This window comes from Piliocolobus tephrosceles, chromosome 20 (genome assembly GCF_002776525.5).
Source record: "Piliocolobus tephrosceles isolate RC106 chromosome 20, ASM277652v3, whole genome shotgun sequence".
Lineage (NCBI taxonomy): Eukaryota > Metazoa > Chordata > Mammalia > Primates > Cercopithecidae > Piliocolobus > Piliocolobus tephrosceles.
Genome location: NC_045453.1, coordinates 38,530,026 through 38,548,448, shown reverse-complemented (window position 1 = coordinate 38,548,448; position 18,423 = coordinate 38,530,026). Strand labels below are relative to the sequence as shown.

General features: G+C 43.4%; 1 protein-coding gene across 3 annotated transcripts; it reads left to right on the top strand.

Annotated features, from left to right (window-relative positions):
• The first annotated feature begins 381 nt into the window (after window positions 1-381).
• On the top strand, window positions 382-16,784 carry NANP (N-acetylneuraminic acid phosphatase). Of its 3 annotated transcripts, XR_002726596.1 has the most exons (4): window positions 382-535; window positions 7,551-8,423; window positions 16,234-16,275; window positions 16,422-16,784. XR_002726596.1 is itself a non-coding variant. In XM_023193465.1 (2 exons), exons 1-2 carry the CDS (start codon window positions 446-448, stop codon window positions 8,205-8,207), a joined length of 747 nt encoding a protein of 248 aa, XP_023049233.1. In that variant the 5' UTR covers window positions 382-445; the 3' UTR covers window positions 8,208-8,705. The 3 variants fall into 3 exon arrangements, 1 of the variants encoding a protein (XP_023049233.1); XR_002726597.1 differs by lacking the exon at window positions 16,234-16,275; XM_023193465.1 differs by lacking the exons at window positions 16,234-16,275; window positions 16,422-16,784 and having other exon boundaries at window positions 7,551-8,705.
• The last annotated feature ends 1,639 nt before the right edge of the window (window positions 16,785-18,423 follow it).

Sequence of the window (18,423 nt, the reverse complement as noted above, 5' to 3'; positions counted from 1 at the left end):
GGGCCCGCAGACGTCTCCGCGCCGCCCGCCCGGCCACCCGGAGAGCCCGCTGCCCAGCGCCTGGCAGCGCGGACAACCTCCCTAGGGGCAGCGATGACGGTCCCTCGCGCCGGAGGGCCCAGGGAGGAAAGCGAAAAGCAGAAAGACACCACGAAGAGGACAACGCTTCGGACCAACCACAGCCACAGCCACTGAGAAGTCGCGGCACGCCGCCGCACCCACGCACGCTTCTAGCACTCTTGAGAGACCGGACCCCGGGAGTCTCGCGGGATCTCACTTTTCTCGGTGGCGCAGAGAATGAACCGACCGCTGGAGTTCCACGGGCGCCTGGAGACGGTCTGGTGACCTCGCGGCTCCTCCCACGTTTCGCGGGGCAGCCCGCCTTGCGCATGCGCAGGCGGCGGCGGCGGCGGCGAGGCTACGGGTCGCGCGAGCGGCCGGCGCTATGGGGCTGAGCCGTGTGCGGGCCGTTTTCTTTGACTTGGATAACACTCTCATCGACACTGCCGGGGCGAGCAGGAGAGGCATGTTGGAGGTAACGTCCCCTCCCGTGGCGCTCCTCTAGGCGGGGTCAGTGCGCCCCGCAGCGTCCTGCGCGCTCACCTCCCCGTGACCCCACTTCCACCCCGGCGCCGCGGGCCGCTCTTGCTGGTTGAGACCTCGGGAGCATCCGGGTGCGGAGGTGGCTGGAGGTGCGCGGGCCCTGCGGGTCTGCATTCCGTGACCTGGCTACCGCTCGCCACCCAACCTCGAGCCCCGGGGCGGCTGCTGGCGGGTGCCTCGGCACTCGGGACGCGGAAGGGCTCCGTGACGACTGCCATGGTGGCGGAGGTACCCGTGGGCGTGGGAGGCGACAGCAAAGCCGCGAGACCAGGCGCTGGGCCCGCCCGCGGTCGGGCTGTCGGTGTGGGGGGTGCCGGGAGGAGACTTGGTAGAGTTAGCCCCAGTGTTGCCCCAAGAAGGGACACGGCTGTCAGTACCAAGCCTGGACATAAGCCCTGCTTTAGAGAATTGTCCCCACAGAACTCCTGGCCACCGTGGCGGGGTGGTGGTCCCCGTGGCTTTCTGAGGTGACACAGCAAAAGCCCGTGCTGCGAGGGCATGCCTTTCCGGAGGCGCTGCTCCGCGGCACCGCTCATCTACACGCGCGGAGGCAGTTTCAGACCTTCCCGTGTTCCAGCCCGAGTCCACCCCGGCTTCCCTTTCTCTTTCTTCAGCTTCAAGGGGAAAGCAAAGGATTTATCAGATATGGAAAACCCACTTTCAAAAGCTAATTCGTCCGAACCTGAGCTCCCCGTCCTCTTCATGCTTCATCAGTTTTTGTGTCCCTGGATCTTCCACTACCTCATCCGTTTTCTTTTTAGCTGCATTCCACTCCTGCCGCATATTCTTGTTTGCCCTATAGTTTTAAAAAAGGATGCCTCCCTTTGGGCTGTTCTTCCTGCTCTAGATGTTACCTGTCTCTCTTGACAGCCATGTTTTCCCGGAGAAATCCATACCCGTTATCTCCTTATGTCTACCTCCTATTTATTACTAAATCTATCGTAATGTTGCTTTATCTTCACCGCTAGACTGAAATAGACTTGCTGGGTCACTAGGCAGTCCCAAATTGCCAGAATCCGTGGACATTTTTAAAGTCTGTCTTCATGACTTTACTGAGGCATTCCCCACTTTTAACTGTCCCTTCTATATAACGTTGGCCTCCACCTCAGGGGTGCCACCCTGTGCCATATTGCCTCCAGTATCTCTGGCTGCGGACGTTGCATATTTACCTGTGTGTTATTAGTAAGCTGAGCCCTGTGCATTCCAATTAAATTACTGCTTTAGGCCAATTCTTGCTGTAGTTCCAGAGTTTGGGCTTTAAAAATCAGACATTTGAATATGAATCACAGCTCTCTGAAAACCTAGCTGAAAGTGCCTCAAGGAATTAACCCCTCGGAGCCTTATATCTTCATAAAATGTGAGTTATATTAGTCCTCAGTAACCCTGTAATGCTTGGGAAGCCCATGCGTGCAGTGTCCACTCAGCGAATTACAGCACCTTCCACCCTCGTATGCTGGCTGTCCACCACTGCACATTCCCCGTGCATGTCTCCGTTACAGCTGAACTCATCTCTCACCTAGACTGTTGGTGTGAGCTTGTCTCCAGGTTTACCACATCCAGTGTGCCCTCCACATTCTTGCCACAGCAATATTTTTAAAACAAAGACTAAATCGTGTGTCTCCCCGGTCTTTACACCCTCACTTATACTAGTGCTCTATTTTGTTCAGATATTTCTTAATGCATCTGTCAAAGGATGTTACAATTAATTTTGAAAGTCAGGTGCCTACAACTAAATAGTGACCTTCTTGGGAGGGAACAAGCTGTCTTAATTCTCCTCGTTTGACACATGGCAAATGTTGAATAAATGCTGGATGGATGGATACAAATTTTACTTCCAGACTTGGTTCTATTACTGCCTCCTTTATAATTAGCCTGTAATAATAAATTAGCAGGATAAGAAATTAGCCTAATAAATGAGCAGAATCGAACTGTGTGCTCTTGGCTATACAAGGAATACTTTATCACGTAAGGAAACAGTAACATCCATAGATGTTGACCTGTTCAAAAGTAACATGCCAGCTTTCATAAATCATTGTAAATAATTTATGAATGGAGGAAGAGGGAAAGGTCCAGCCATTTATTGCCCTGGGCCTGGGGACAAGAGGTCAGATACTGACTGTATGTATCAACTTTAATTTTTTTTAATCACCTAGGGAAGTTATTTTTTTCCTCCCTCTTTAGACCTGTTTTTTCACGGTAATTACTCAGGAACTTTTCTACAGAAGCCTGGAGTTTCTCAGTGAACAAAGCAGAAGAGATTTTTGCATTTGTGAATTTACTTCTTAGTGGGTATGGCAATGAACATAATAAATATTTACAAGTGTGGTAGAAAAAGCAGAGAGGGTCACAAATCAACATTTTAAATAGACTGGTCAGATTTGGCCTCATGGAGTAGGTGATGTTTGAGCACAGACTTGAAATAAAAATAACAGAAGGGCTGCTTGAATTGCTAGGCTGAGTGCAGGTCTCATTTTGTGAGTGTGTTTTTAAAGTATTAATAGTTTTATTTGGAATTCATCCCCTTCTGTTGTGCTGGATCCCTATTGATTTCAGTAGGGATAGCACCATGTTCAAGAGGCTGAAGATGAGACTCGAAGCCAGCAAATGAGAAAGAGTTTTTGCAGAAACTTATATACAAGATGGTCCATTGGCAGTGGGCTGGACAGAACTGCAGCCACTTGTAAAAATAATGCAGTTTATGTAGCATTTTCATTTAGCACCCTCCCTGCAGCAACCTCCTCCTGGCCACCTTCGTTTAATGGAAAGAAAAAAAAAGGACCTCTATCCCCTCTGCAACCTGAGTTCCACAGGATGGAATGGGCCATGGTCCAGATCTTCCTCCTAAATAAGAAATGAATCTCTGGATTGGACACTCCTGAACTCCTTATCTTGGAACCCAAATACACATTCCTCATAGACCACAGAGGCATTCTAAGGTTATGCGTAAGTGAGTGCTGTCAGGTGCACCTGCCGTACACTTCATATCCAAATGATTAGTATTCAGAATACACTTTTCTTAAAATGTTGTAAAGTATTAGATGCTTCCCAAACTAAGCCCTCAAAAAGCCTTTTAAAATCAGTTAACTAAAGTATTGATGATACCAACTTTAGTTCTGGGTCTAGGGAGCAGACAGTAGAAGAATAGAGTGTCCTTCTTTGTATATGTTCAGAGCCTTAAGATAGAGTTTTGAAGTGAGTGAAGTTTGAGTTCATATTAGTCTACTGATAGCCCATCTATCAGAGCAGGGCCACTTTCTTCAGGCCAGCGAGCACCTGGTGGGCTCTTCATACCAAAATCTTTTTCAGCCCTGCCTTACCAGTCACACACAAAGTATCATCACACCTGCAAGTTAGAGAGCTTTTTCCTTCACCTCCAGTTCAATCAATACTCCCATTTTCAGTGCAGGTGTTAGGAGAGTTTGTAATAACGCATACTAATTCAGGGTAGGTGTTAGTTTCTGTTTGAACTAATAAATGAATGCTGATAAGCTTTTTTCCTAAAGATGTTAATATTGTTAAAATGCTACTTACCGTCCCACACCAATCTGTGATTACTTGCTGTGTGACAAAATGAGGAAGTTAATTGAAGGGATAGAATAGGAAGAGATTTTGAAACTTGAGAGTGGTATACCATGCCTTTACAAACATCTCCCTTTTAAGATGAGCAAATCCTACTTTTTCAGAGCCCCAAGAATGTGCTTAATGAAGCACCAGTTGAAGTAACAGGGAATTGAGTCTGTATTGGGAGCTCTTTGTTTACTTGTTATGAGCCAGCCCCTATTTGAGCTCAAGCTCTGTGGAGTCCTAGAGGCGTGTGTCCTTGCACTGCTGTAGGGTTGCTGAAACTTTGGAGCTCCTGTCAGTCATAGCTTAAGAGTCCTTCAATTGATGTTGCTAGCAAAAATGGTGAGATAAACATGGAGATTGAAAAAGTTTTATTAATAGAAATTTATAAAGCAAAATTTTAGTGTTTTGCCTCTACCTAAAATTCCTAGGGCTAGTATATTTTTCTTGGGCAGATAAGATTTTTCTTAATGATTACATTTTCTTTTCTTTTTTCTTTAAAAAAAATTTTTTTTTCTGATATGGCCAAGTCTTCTGATACATTTTCCGATTAGCACAAATACCTCAAAAAATATTTTCCTTTCATCCAGGCACAGTGGCTCACACCTGTAATTCCCAGCACCAGGGCAGGAGGATTGCTTGAGGCCAGGAGTTAAAGACAATCCTGGGCAATACGACCAGACCCCTGTCTCTACAAAAAAAACTTATTAGCTGGGTATGGTGGTGTGCACTTGTAGTCCTAGCTCCTCAGGGGACTAAAGGGAGATGAGCCCAGGAGTTTGAGGCCACAGTGAACTATAATCATTCCTCTACTGCACTCCATCCAGCCTGCGTAACAGAGCGAGATCCTGTTCCGGGAAGAAAAAAAAAAAGACCCTTTTCCTTTGTTGTGATTCTTTTACTCTGAGGGAAGAAAAAGACGTGCGTTTTTCTCTCAGTAGGTGAGTTGAGTTTTTGGTGTGAGTAGCATACTGCTTATTCTCTAATCCTGTTACAACAGATATATTTTAGCCGTAGCTGGGTGCATTTCAAAGAGCCAGCATTGCCCAGCCTGTTTGACTTTCCTCAGGTGCTCACCTGAACACAGGACTTCCAGTGCAGGCAGTTTATGAGGTGATCCCAGGATACACGTTAAGGGGTCAGGGAGACAAGAAGGGAAAGGAGTCCAGTACAGGTTAGAGCAGCTTAATGAGCAGGTTACGGCTGTGAGCAGCTGGAGATCTCTGGGAGAGAGTACACAGAACAGGGTTCAGTTGTGCTCCCCAAGGGGCAAGGAAGCTGTGATATTTATTCGCCAGTTTCTACCCTACATTTGTTGAGGGCTGCTCCCAGGGCAATACTTTTTAGCCCCTTCCTGTGTGTATAGATACCCTGTATGTGGCCAAGTAAAGCCCACAAGCAGAGAGGCCCACGCTTGAGTGGGAAGCCACTGGCGAGTGAATATAGTGTGTGCCAAGGGGAGTTAGGCAGCACCTGCTATAGCATGGGGTTCAAGGTCCTTCACAGACTATCTGCAAACAGGTTCCCCAATTGCATCTCTTGGCATCCTCCCTCACATGCCTCCATTTGGGCTCAACTCAGCTTCTTGCTTTTTCCACAAAATTTTGAACTCTTGGCCTTTGTTCATGCTGTTCCTCTGTCTGGAATGATTTTCTTCTCTTCTCATACCCACTTTTTCTGCTTGTTTACTCCTTGGTCTCAATGTGACTTCCTATGCCAGCTACCCTATGGAATGACGTCCGTATTATTCCCACAGCTTGTTCAAACTGTCATGGCATGCCCCCCCCGCCACCCGCCCCATCATTTGTAGTGGTTGTTTATTCCCCACCAGATAATGCTCCAAGGACAAAGGCCAGTCTCCCGTGCTTAAGACATAGTGCAAAGGCAAGCATGTGGGCTTTGGAAGTAAGCAGGTATGGATGCAGATCCCAGATGGGCAAGTTATTAACAGTTCTGCACTTCCCTGCCTCATTTGGAACATGGAACTATCTTGCAGGATTGTAGAAAAGGTTAGAAATAATGTATGTAAGTATGTAGTACAATGCTTGCCACGTTAGGGGTTTTAGGAAAAGTTAGAAGACAGGCCAAATGGATTAGTGTTTAAAAGCACACATAAAGAGCCTTGGGAATACGGGAGAGGGAGTATTTAACTCAAAAGTACAGAATTGGGGCCCGGCACAGTGGCTCATGCCTGTAATCCCAACACTTTGACAGGCAGAGGCAGGAAGATCACCTGGGGTCAAGAGTTCGAGGCTAGCCTGGCCAACATGGTGAAATCCCGCCTCTACTAAAAATACAAAAATTAGCCAGACATGGTGGCGGGCACCTATAGTCCCAGCTATTCGGGAGGCTGAAGCAGGAGAATCACTTGAACCCAGGAGGCAGAGGTTGCAGTAAGCTGAGATTGTGCCAATGCACTCCAGCCTGGGCGACAGAGCGAGCCTCTGTATCCAAAAACAAAAAAGTACAGAATTGGGCCAGGCACAGTGGCTCACACCTGTAATCCCAGTAATTTGGAGGCCGAGGCGGGCAGATCACTTGAGGTCAGAAATTCGAGACCAGCCTGGCCAACATGGTGAAACCCTGTCTCTACTAAAAATACAAAAATTAACCGGGCATCATGGCGGGCACCTGTAATCTCAGCTACACAGGAGGCTAAAGCAGGAGAATCCCTTGAGCCTGGACGGTGGAGGTTGCAGTGAGCTGAGCTGGTGCCGTTGCACTTGAGCCTAAGCTACAGAATGAGACTCTGTCTCAAAAAAAAATAAAAGTATAGAATTCAATCCCATTATAGGTGATAGTCAATTTAGGTCTTCAAAATAGGAAATGGATGTAGATGAGAAAAAATTAGATGAACTAGGTGTTATTTTTTTCTGATAATAGTCTAAATAGTGGTTGTCAGAAATTTTAAATGTTTTACCGAAAATAAGTACAAGGATTTTTTGTTTTGTTTTTGAGATGGGGTCTCGCTATGTTGCCGACACTGGTCCTGAACTCGTAGGCTCAAGTGATCCTGCCACCTCGGGCCTTCCAAAGTGCTGGGATTACAGGCATGAGCCACCACACCCGGCCCAATAAGCACAAGTTTTATTTTCATGTCTTCGTGACCAGAATGAAAGATGTTGGACTTTAAATTACCAAACAAAGGATTGTTATTAGCTATATATGAAGAAGTTGGTTTTTAAAAATGAGTGAGTTCTAGAGAGGTTGGGAGAACCTCACTTTGTTAACTCTAAAAATAAGGCCAATTCCCACCAGAAATAGCTGCTTTAAAGCAGAGGAGTAGAGTTGGAATCTCTGAGCCACTTGTAGGATCACAGCTTCCTAGGGCATGACTATTAAAGACATGCAATGTGTTAATGGAGTTATTTTCCATTATTTAGGTGATAAAACTCTTACAATCAAAATACCATTATAAAGAAGAGGCTGAAATCATCTGTGATAAAGTTCAAGTTAAACTCAGCAAGGAATGTTTTCATCCTTACAATACATGCATTACTGATTTAAGGACTTCACATTGGGAAGAAGCAATCCAGGAAACAAAAGGTGGTGCAGCCAATAGAGAATTGGCTGAAGAATGTTATTTTCTTTGGAAATCTACACGTTTACAGCATATGACACTAGCAGAAGATGTCAAAGCCATGCTTACTGAACTTCGAAAGGAGGTCCGCCTACTTCTCTTAACGAATGGGGACAGACAGACCCAGAGGGAGAAGATTGAGGCTTGTGCCTGTCAGTCCTATTTTGATGCTGTTGTTGTAGGTGGAGAGCAGAGAGAGGAGAAACCAGCACCGTCCATATTTTATTACTGCTGCAATCTTCTTGGAGTACAACCTGGGGACTGTGTGATGGTTGGTGACACATTAGAAACCGACATCCAAGGAGGCCTCAATGCAGGATTGAAAGCAACAGTCTGGATCAATAAAAATGGAATAGTGCCACTAAAGTCCTCCCCAGTTCCGCATTACATAGTTTCTTCTGTGCTGGAGTTACCTGCTCTCTTACAAAGTATAGACTGCAAAGTCAGTATGTCCGCTTAAAGCACATAAAAGGGCATGATTATGAATGTTAGAGTCAATTTGCAGAGTATGAAATAAGAAAAGTTAGGGCACTCCACTTACGATAATCCAGCTCTAATTTTACTTATGATTTAATGGCCAATATTTTGAAGAGCTTCCCAACCCTATTGCTTCTAAGTTGTAACAACCAACCTTGAGTGGTACTTCTATCTGAAAATTCAGATTGCATTAATACAGGTCAGTAGTGTAACCAGAAAATTTGAGGAAATACATTATTTGTTAGTCCGTAACTGGAGCTTTTTAAAATTATGTTATTAATCTTTTGGTATCTTGGCTGCATAATGCCAAGCAGGATTGCTTTACATATGGATGCACAAATGTAAGGTTTATCTTTTGGCATAAAAATAGATATTCTAGCCGGGCGCGGTGGCTCAAGCCTGTAATCCCAGCACTTTGGGAGGCCGAGACGGGCGGATCACGAGGTCAGGAGATCGAGACCATCCTGGCTAACACTGTGAAACCCCGTCTCTACTAAAAAATACAAAAAACTAGCCGGGCGAGGTGGTGGGCGCCTGTAGTCCCAGCTACTCGGGAGGCTGATGCAGGAGAATGGCGTAAACCCGGGAGGCGGAGCTTGCAGTGAGCTGAGATCCGGCCACTGCACTCCAGCCCGGGCAACAGAGCGAGACTCCGTCTCAAAAAAAAAAAAAAATAGATATTCTAAAACAGATTTATCAAAGCAACTGAATCTGGTTAATATGAAATAAGTACTAAGTCACATGCAAATCAAGGTATTTTATAGTGAAATTATTTTGCATATTTTGAAAGCATAAACCATAGTTTTTTGCCTACTTTGGATGTATACTTTCTTTTATGAATCTGATTTTTCTGTATGACATTTTTTTTTTCAGAGGGCAGGGAGCAATTTTCCTATGGCATGTGACAGATTCCTCCAGTTAGAAAAAGCTATTAAAATCAACACGTGGTGCTCCTTTACCATGACGTTTTCTCACCTGTGCACAGTGAGCTGGTAGCTTCCTTGTAGTCTTCACCTCTCCAGGAAATGTTTTCACTATCTTTTCCCGGACACACAGTGGGGTTGAGGGAGCTAGACTGTTTTGCTATAGAAGGCACATGGCACTAAAAGTCATTTTTCTTTTGTGGATCCATAAGAGGAACATTTCCTCAGTGTAGCCTAACCATGCAGCCCCAATCTGTTCCTTTTTTTGTTTGTTTTTTGAAATGGGATCTCTGTCACCCAGGTTGGAGTGCCGTGGCACCATCTTGGCTGACTGCAACTTCAGCCTCCCAAGTAGCTGGGACTACAGGCATACACTACCACACCGGCTAATTTTTTTTTTTTTTTTTTTTTTTTTAATTGTAGAGATGGGATTTTGCCATGTTGCCCAGGCTGATCTCAAATTCCTGGACTCAAGTGATCCTCCCACCTCAGCCTCTTAAAATGCTGGGATTACAGGCATGAGCCACTGTGTCTGGCCCCCTCATCTGATAGAAAATTAGATTTTGCTATGAGCCATTTCCAGCGTGCCAATTTAATACTCGTGTGACTCTTCTTAGAGTTACCATCTGCCTTAAATTTCCTCTGTTTTTCACATTCTTGGAAATATTGTTTTGCAAATTTCTATATCTAATTCAGGGTTTACTAGGAGCTGAATAATGAATGGCTATATAGCAAGGCATCATCTTGGAACCAGAGAGTTTTCTCTAGACTGTTAGGCTAGACAGTCTTGTGATTATACTAACCAAACCTGGAGTAAAGTGGTTGAAAAAAAGAAAGTATAAAGGGGTTTATTAAAGTGGTTAATATGATTTAGGTTGGTTTTTGATACGTTTTTCTTCCAACTGTTATATAAGAAACTACTAATGTAAAATAGTAGGCTGTATGTTGGGATGTGTATAGCTATGTCTTCAAGACTAATACTTAGAATCAAATTGTAGATTGTACGTATCTGTGAGCCTATTTCTTTAACCAGTTTTCTGTCTACTGCCAAGAAACAGGATTCTCTGCCTCATGCAAATGCCCTTTTGTGTTTACTTTTTGCTCTTGATTTTTAAAAATGTGATTGTGCCCTTGACTGTCCCAAGTGCTGTTGCTATAACAGTGAACATTTGTGAACAGAGGATGTTTGTAGTTTCAAGTGCAGTACCCATATGACCTTGATCATATTTTAGCTATTTAAACATTAAGTTGGAGGATTTTGGCAGAAGTCATGTGCATGACTGCTCTAATAGATTGGTTGGCATGTGCTGCAGGGGGCTTTACCTTTTAACTCTCACACAGGATGGATATAGGCAGTGTCACATTCGTTATGCTGAGTGAAGGTTCGTCACTCCTATATCGTGGCAGCAAATCTCAACAAGATAGCTTCTGGGATGTTGAGTGAGCAGTTCTCCAGCAGAAATGGTGTAGGAAGAAAAAGTTGAATAATTGAATTTCCTTGTCTTCACAGTTTGTATTCTACAGAATACAGTAATATATTACATTCCATTTGCACCCTTCCTTAGGGAAGAACTTTGTGGTTATCTACTTTCTGAGTGGAATGTTACAGAAAATATTTTAAAATATTGGAATAAACCTATGATTTTATTAATAATAATTTTTGTTTTAGAATAATATTCCTTAAAATTGTAACAGTGATGTTTTGTCATCTTTATTTTTTTTCAAAGTTTCCCTGTAGTGACCTTCTCACACATAGCCGGAGGCCCTCCCTAACACTGTTTACAGGGGTGGGCCTAGAACAGACATGAATGGACACTGCACCTGGAATTCCAGCACCAGGTGGGGATGTTTGGTTCCATGTGCACCTCCACATACAAGGGCACAAACATCTCAGATCTGGGAGTGCCCAGGACCTAGTGGATGCTCAGTATTGTAGGAAAGCAGGTCTCTACCAGAGTACTTGGTTTATTGTTTTCAAAGTTCTTTGCAACCTTCAGTAAGAAACATTTTCTGTCATAACCTCTTTAACATATTTATAGTGTTAGATAACATTATAAATATAGATAAATAAATATAAATATAACATTTATATAAAAATATATAAATATAACACATAGTATAGCACAATATGTATATGGAATCTAGTTTTATATGTTTAATTTTCATAAAACATTCTTGTTAAGTATGGTGATCAGGTATTTTTCATTCCATTCTTTTTTGAATTAGGGAATATATTCATTGTTGAACAAGTACTACTTGTTTGTTTGACGCAAGTCAAAGAAAATAAAAGGGTGAATGGTGAAAAGTCATTCTCCTCATCTCTTTGCTAGGGGCCCACAACCCACTTGCCCTAAAGGCCACTACTGTTTAGTTTTTGTTTTATTTTTAAAAATAGAGACAGGGTCTCACTATGTTGCCCAGGCTGGTCTCAAACTCCTGAGCTCAAGCAGTCCACCTGGCTTGGCCTCCAAAAATACTAGGATTATAGGCATGAGCCATGTCACCCAGCCAAGTGGTAATAGCCACTGCTATTACCAACTTCATGTACACTTGCATATAGAAGTATGTAAGACTATATAGAATCAATTGAATTCAGGCAGATTTTTAATTTCTGTATTTCAATTTAGGAAACAGTGCTCTTGCTCAGATAATCTAAGAGTCATGCAGCTTGTGTTTAAGCCATTTGTGTTAGAAACATAATACCTTCATGGTCTCAGCCATGAGCAAGATCTCTGTAGTTCCATTGACTTTCGCATACCACCACCCTGGTGATTCCCTTTGCCTCTTATGTTAAATTTCCTATTTTCTGTGTCCTGTGTATTCCTATTTTGACTTGTTCCCTCTTTTTGGTGGCATGCTTCCTTGAGTAGATTCCCTGTAAACATGTGTAGGAGGTAAAACTTTTGAGATCTGAAATGTCTGAAAATATCTTTATTCTCTTCTCCCATCATTGATAGTTTTAACAGCATGTATTTAGATAACATTTTTACTTGAAATTTTGAAGGCATTGGTCTGTGGTCTAGCAGCCATTTGTATGTGACCACTTTCTTTCTCTCTTGTAACTCTTAGAATCTTATTTTCCTCCAGTGGTCCATGATCACAGGCCTTGGAGAAGGTGTTTCCATCCTCTGTGCTTGGCACGCTGAACCCTTTCAATCAAAATCATATTTTCTTAGTCCTGGGGAATTTAATGACTTCATTGATAATTGCCTCCCCCCCTTTTTTTTTTTTTTTTTTTTTGGTTTCTCTTACTGTTACTCAGATGTTAGAACTCCTTTACCGACCTTCCACTTTGTTTTATCTTTTCACTCCCATTTTTCCATCTCTTACTCTGCTTCTTCAACTTTACCTTCCAATCCTTCTAATATTTTTTTCCTCTATTATCATACCTTTTAAAGATTTTCAAGAGCTTGATTTTCTTTTCTTTTCTTTTTTTTTTTTAGACAGGGTCTTTACTTGGTCACCCAGTGAGGAGTGTGGTAGCACAGTCATGGCTCACTGCAGCCTTTAATTCCTGGGCTCAAGCGATTCTCCAACCTCAGCCTCCAGAGTAGCTGAGACTACAGGCACATGCTATGATACCCAACTAATTTTTTTGTATTTTTTGTAGAGAAGGGGTTTCACCATGTTGCCCAGGCTGGTCTCAAATTCCTGGCCTCAAGCAATTCACTCACCTGGGCCTCCCAAAAGTGCTAAAATTACAGGCATGAGCCACCATGCCCAGCCCCAGTGCATTTTTTAATCACTTGAGTTCAGGTGTTCATGACCAGCCTGGCCAACATGGTGAAACCTCATCTACTGAAAATGCAAAAATTAGCTGAGCATGGTGGCACGCACCTTACAGCTACTTGGGAGGCTGAGGCAGGAGAATCACTTGAAGACAGGAGGCAGAAGTTGCAGTGAGCCAAGATCACGCCACTGCACTCCAGCCTAGGCAACACAGTGAGACTCAGTCTTTAAAAAAAAAAAAAAAGGCTTTAGTTTTAAGAAAAAAAACAACAACAAGAAAAAATATATATATAGTATATAATAATTAGCTGCCACGAAGTAGGTGGCAGGGCCTTAACCATATGTGTGTTGTGAGGAGAGCCTCCTGAGATCTTTTTTTTTTTTTTTTTTTTGAGAGGGAGTCTTGCTCTGTTGCCAGGCTGGAGTGCAGTGGCGCAATCTTGGCTCACTGCAGCCTCCACCTCCCAGGTTCAAATGATTCTCCTGCCTCAGCCTCCCGAGTAGCTGGGACTACAGGCGCACACCACCACGCCCAGCTAATTTTTGTGTTTTTAATAGAGACAGGGTTTCACCATGTTGGCCAGGATGATCTTGATCTCTTGACCTCGTGATCCACCTGCCTCAGCCTCCCAAAGTGCTGGGATTACAGGCATGAGCCACCACACCTGGCCCCAAGAGCTTTTTTAAAAAAATTTCTAAACATTCTGGGATTTGTTTGTTTTTTGTTTTGTTTTTGAGTGGAGTATCATCTCTGAAAAAAAAAATTAAGTTTTAAAAGAATCCACAGCATATATACCATTCTAAGTTTCCCTAATCTGTTTATTTGGGTTTATTTCTTCATACTAGAGGCTTTCCTCAAGTGCCCATTAACCCTTGGTTATTTATGATAAAGAGAAGAGAGATGGAAATGCTGATTGGAAGTTCCACACAAATGCATGGGCCTTCTCAAATCAGAGGTTCTTTTATTGTGGGGTATCTGGATGGGCTGTTGGTTGAGGGATCCCTGAGGTCAGTGTGTTAAAGTCTTCACTTGGTTGGTCTGCTTTCCTAGAGATGAATCTTCAGACTGGAGAGTAGAGGTCTGATGTCAGTATTAGGAGCTGAGTGGGAAGGGTGTGTGTGCATATAGTCACCTGCTCTCTGTTTCTGGTTGCACCTGAGTCCAGCTGTGCTTGGTATTCCCCAGGCTAGAGACCCCTCTGTCTTACCCTCCACAGAGAAGCATCCCAATGTCTGCTGAGAGAGAACAAGTTGGAGTGAGGACAGGGATCTAGGGGTTCGTTTGTACCTTGAGCACCTTTTTACCCCAGCCTCCTTAATTCAGCTGCTCCTTTCCTCTCCTTCAGGACCGCAGCATCTGGGGATGTCAGTGCCCGCATCTTTGGAGGAGTCTGCTGCGTACCTCATTATTTCTCAACCTTCCCCATTGCTGGTCAGGACTCGCTTTCTTTAGTCTACCAGATCCTTTGCCACTTGTCCATATGCTTTGCAGCTTCCAAACTTGTGTTTTGGTTGATGCCTGTCTTCCTGGTCCTTGTGGGTTTGTGTGTGTGTGCTTGTATGTGTGAATTCCTTTACTGTAGATTTAGCTGAGTTTGGAGTACAAGCTATCAGATGCGTATTCCCATCCACCATCTTGATGTGGAAGTTCTTTTTCCACTTTGTGTTCAATGTTGGTCAAGACCCATGAAACTGACCCCATGCCCGATAGTTACTACTCACAGATCAGAAATGCTCATTTGAGGTGGAGATTCACAGCATGCCTGCAGCTTTTTTCTTCTTTTAATTTATTGTTTTGAATTACCTAGTTTCCTTTTTCTCTATGTCCTTGTATGTGACACTCTTTGACACAACTCTTATCCTTTGTTTGTGAACTTTTGCCATTGCTTGGACATAGATGTTTATTGACATGCTTGCACAGTCTGACTGGGTCTTTGGCCACCAGCAGCAACCCTATTCCCAAATCACTTCTAAAACACTTACACTCTCTTAGATTTCTTTAAAATTAAAATCATTCTTACCGGGATACATTAGATTTGTACTTTGTTTCTTTTTTTCTTAGATTTAGAGTTTTAAAAAATTAACTTACTCCTAGCAATAGGACTAAAATTTAGCCAGATAAAACCGTAAATTTTTTAAACCAGTCTCCATTCATATATGATAATACAGTTATTTCCAGTGGATTTCTTAGAAGATGTCATTGTGATCAACCTGACCTTCAGATAAGATCTTCAGCCTGGGTGCGGTGGCTCATGCCTGTAATCTCAGCACTTTGGGACGCCAAGGTGGGAGTATTGCTTGAGCCCAGGAGTTCAAGACCAGCCTAGGCAACAAGGAGAGATACTGTGTCTACACAAAATTTAAAAAATTAGCCAGACATGGTGACATGTGCCTGTGGTTCCAGCTATACAGGAGCTTGAGGCAGGAAGATTGCTTGAGCCCAGGAGGTCGAGGCTGCAGTGAGCTGTGTTTCCAGTACTGTATACTGTGTTTTTGTCACTGTCTGCCTGGGTGACAGAGCAAGATTCTGTCTTTAAAAAAAAAAAAGATTTCCAATACTCAATTTTTTTTTCCCCCCCAGACAGAGCCATGCTCTGTCGCCCAAGCGGGAGTACAGTGGTGCAATCTTGGCTCACTGCAACCTCTGTCTCTCTGGTTCAAACAAGTCTCCTGCCTCAGTCTCCAAAGTAGCTGGGATTACAGGTGCCTACCACCATGCCTGGCTAATTTTTCTATTTTTAGTAAAGACGGGGTTTCCCCATGTTAGCCAGGCTGGTCTCGAATTCCTGACCTCAAGGGATCCGTCCGCCGTGGCCTCCCAAAATGCTGGGATTACAGGTGTGAGCCACTGCGCCTGGCCAGTACTCAAATTTTAGAAGTCATGGAAGATAACCAGGCATGGTGGCTCACACCTGTAATCTCAGCACTTTGGGAGGCCAAGACAGGAGGATCACTGAAACCCAGGAGTTAAAGACCAACCTGGTCTTGACCACGTCTCTATTTTTTAAACAAAATTAATAAAAAGTAAAATTTTTTTAAAAGTCACAGAAGATAAAGTGGTTTTAACCACCAGACAACTGAAGAAATAATACTCAAAATAGTTCCTGTTTGAAATTACATTTTTTAATTCTTAAAGGAGTTATATTGACCATTTTATTGAAGCTTAGAGGTTAAGCAAGTCAGCCAATTTGGATTCTCAGATATGTGTCCTCAATCTACTTGGCATCTCTGCGTAGATGTCTAATGGACATTACCAAAATAACTCCTCTCCAAACAAACTCTTGGATTTCTCTCACAAATCTGCTCTTCCTGCTGTCTTTTGCATCTCAGTAATGGCAATGCCACTTTTTTTTTCAGGATATGGCTATATCTTGCACTTAGGAATATTCCTGACCCATGGTAAGCAGTCAGTGAATATCTGTTAAATGAAGCAGTTATTGGCTATTTCTGTGAAAATTAATTGAAATTAAACAAACTTTAGCAACAAAGGGTAACTCATCAACTCGTTTTTGTTAAAATTTTCCTTTACTTCCTTTCACATGCAGAATTGTCCTTTGCACCATGATAAAGCAGAATGGGAATTCTGTGTTGAGGACTGCAGTGATGATACAAGTTCACTTCCTGTAATGTGCCTTTTTCCGAACACCAGCTAATAACCTGTACCACACTGTTGAGCTGATATGGAAATGACAGTTGTCGGAATGGTCACAAATCTCCATTTATTTGACATACGTATTTAATGAAGAAAATCTTTCTGGAGTACATTTACTCCAGCAGCGACTGTCATTATGATGGAAAATATTCATAATATTCATGTTCTGTTCCTGTTTTTGTTTGTTTGTTTTTGTTTTTGAGACAAGGTCTCACTTTGTCACCCTGGGGTACAGTGGTATGAACATGGCTCACTGCAGCCTTGCCTCCCAGGCTCAAGCGATCCTTCCACTGCAGCTTTCCGAGTAGCTGGGACTACAGGTGAGCGCCACCATGCCCGGCTAATTTTTGTATTTTTTGTAGAGACAAGATTTTGCCATATTGACCAGGCTGGTCTCAAACTCCTGAGCTCAAGGGATCTGCCCACCTTGGCCTCCCAAAGGTGCTGGGATTACAGGCATGAGCCACTATGCCCAGCCAGAAAATATTCTTAATACAGTTTGAAATATGCCTTTACTTGGAAGGGCTTTTTTTAAAAAAGGATGCTACAGGCTATTTACTGAATACAGTGCTGAAAGCTTCTATCACACAACGGAAAAAATGACAAAAGTAGCTGGAGTCAGTAGAAGAGGGACTAGAAGACAGCAATAGAAAATCAATTACTTACTGTGTCGGGCACAGTGGCTCATGCCTGTAATCCCAGCACTTTGGGAGGCTGAGATGGGAGGATCACTTGAGTATAGGAGTTCGAGACCAACCTGGTCAACATAGTGAGATCCCCATCTCTTTAAAAAGAAAGAGAGAGAGAGGGAGGGAGGGAGGGAAGTAAGGAAGGAAGGGAGGGGTGGAGGGAGGGAAGGAAAAGAAAAGAAAGAAAAAATCAATTATTGTTTCAGTAATCTATTGCTGAAAAAAATACACCCCAAAATTTAGTGGATTAAAACAAAAAATCACTTATTGTGGCATCACCTGGAGTACTGGCTTGTCTGACCTATCCAAAATGGCCTCACTCACGTGGCTGGCAGGTCATTCCGGCTGTTGACATGGGTCCGTGTGGATGCTTGCACAGGATGGCTGTAACAACTGGACCACTCTCCATGTGGTCCCAGAGCCTGTCCGTGGGACTGGCCTCTGCATGGTGGCTGGCCTCCAATAAGGAGCATTCCAAGTGGGCAACCCCCAGCGTATAAATACTTTGAAGCCTCAGTTTGCATCATGCTTTCTAATATCTTAGCAAGAGCTATTCAAACTATTACACTTGTGAATGAGGTAGGTACTGTTTTGGTTATATAACTGGGCAGGGAACAGTCCCAAGAGAGACAGGAGGTGAGGTGAAGATAAGAAGGGAAATATTCCCTCAAAGTGAACAAGCTGGAGGCATTCTGGTACATCCTGAGCTATCCCTTTATTATTTATTTATGTTTCCACTGATATTTATGATAACGAAATAAACCACTGAGCTCATTTTCTTGTCTAAAAGAACAGCTGCTACATTTGATGTACTCAACCACTAGCTCTACAGTTCAGTTACTTTTTTTTTTGAGATGGAATCTCACCCTGTAACCCAGGGTGGTGTGCAGTAACCCAGTATGAACATGGGTCCAGGCAGCCTAGACCTCCCTGGCTCAAGTGTCCTCCCACCTCAACCCCCAAAGAAGCTGGCACTACAGGTGTGCACCACTGCTTCTCGCTGATTTTTGCATTTTTTGTAGAGACAGGGCTTTGCCATGTTGCCCAGGCTGATCTCAAACTCCTGGGCTTCAAACAATCCTCCTGCCTCCCTCCCAAAGTTCTGGGATTATAGGTGAGAGTGTGAGCCACAGAACCTGGCCTCATTACTTCTTTTATTTTTATTTATTTATTTATTTATTTATTTATTTATTTATTTATTTATTT

What these genes read in the sequence shown, in the direction of transcription:
- NANP (XM_023193465.1), top strand. Translation starts at nt 446, where the DNA reads ATGGGGCTGAGCCGTGTGCGGGCCGTTTTCTTTGACTTGGATAACACT. An exon ending in GCAGGAGAGGCATGTTGGAG is followed by an intron (nt 536 to 7,550) that starts GTAACGTCCCCT and finishes TCCATTATTTAG; the next exon opens with GTGATAAAACTCTTACAATC.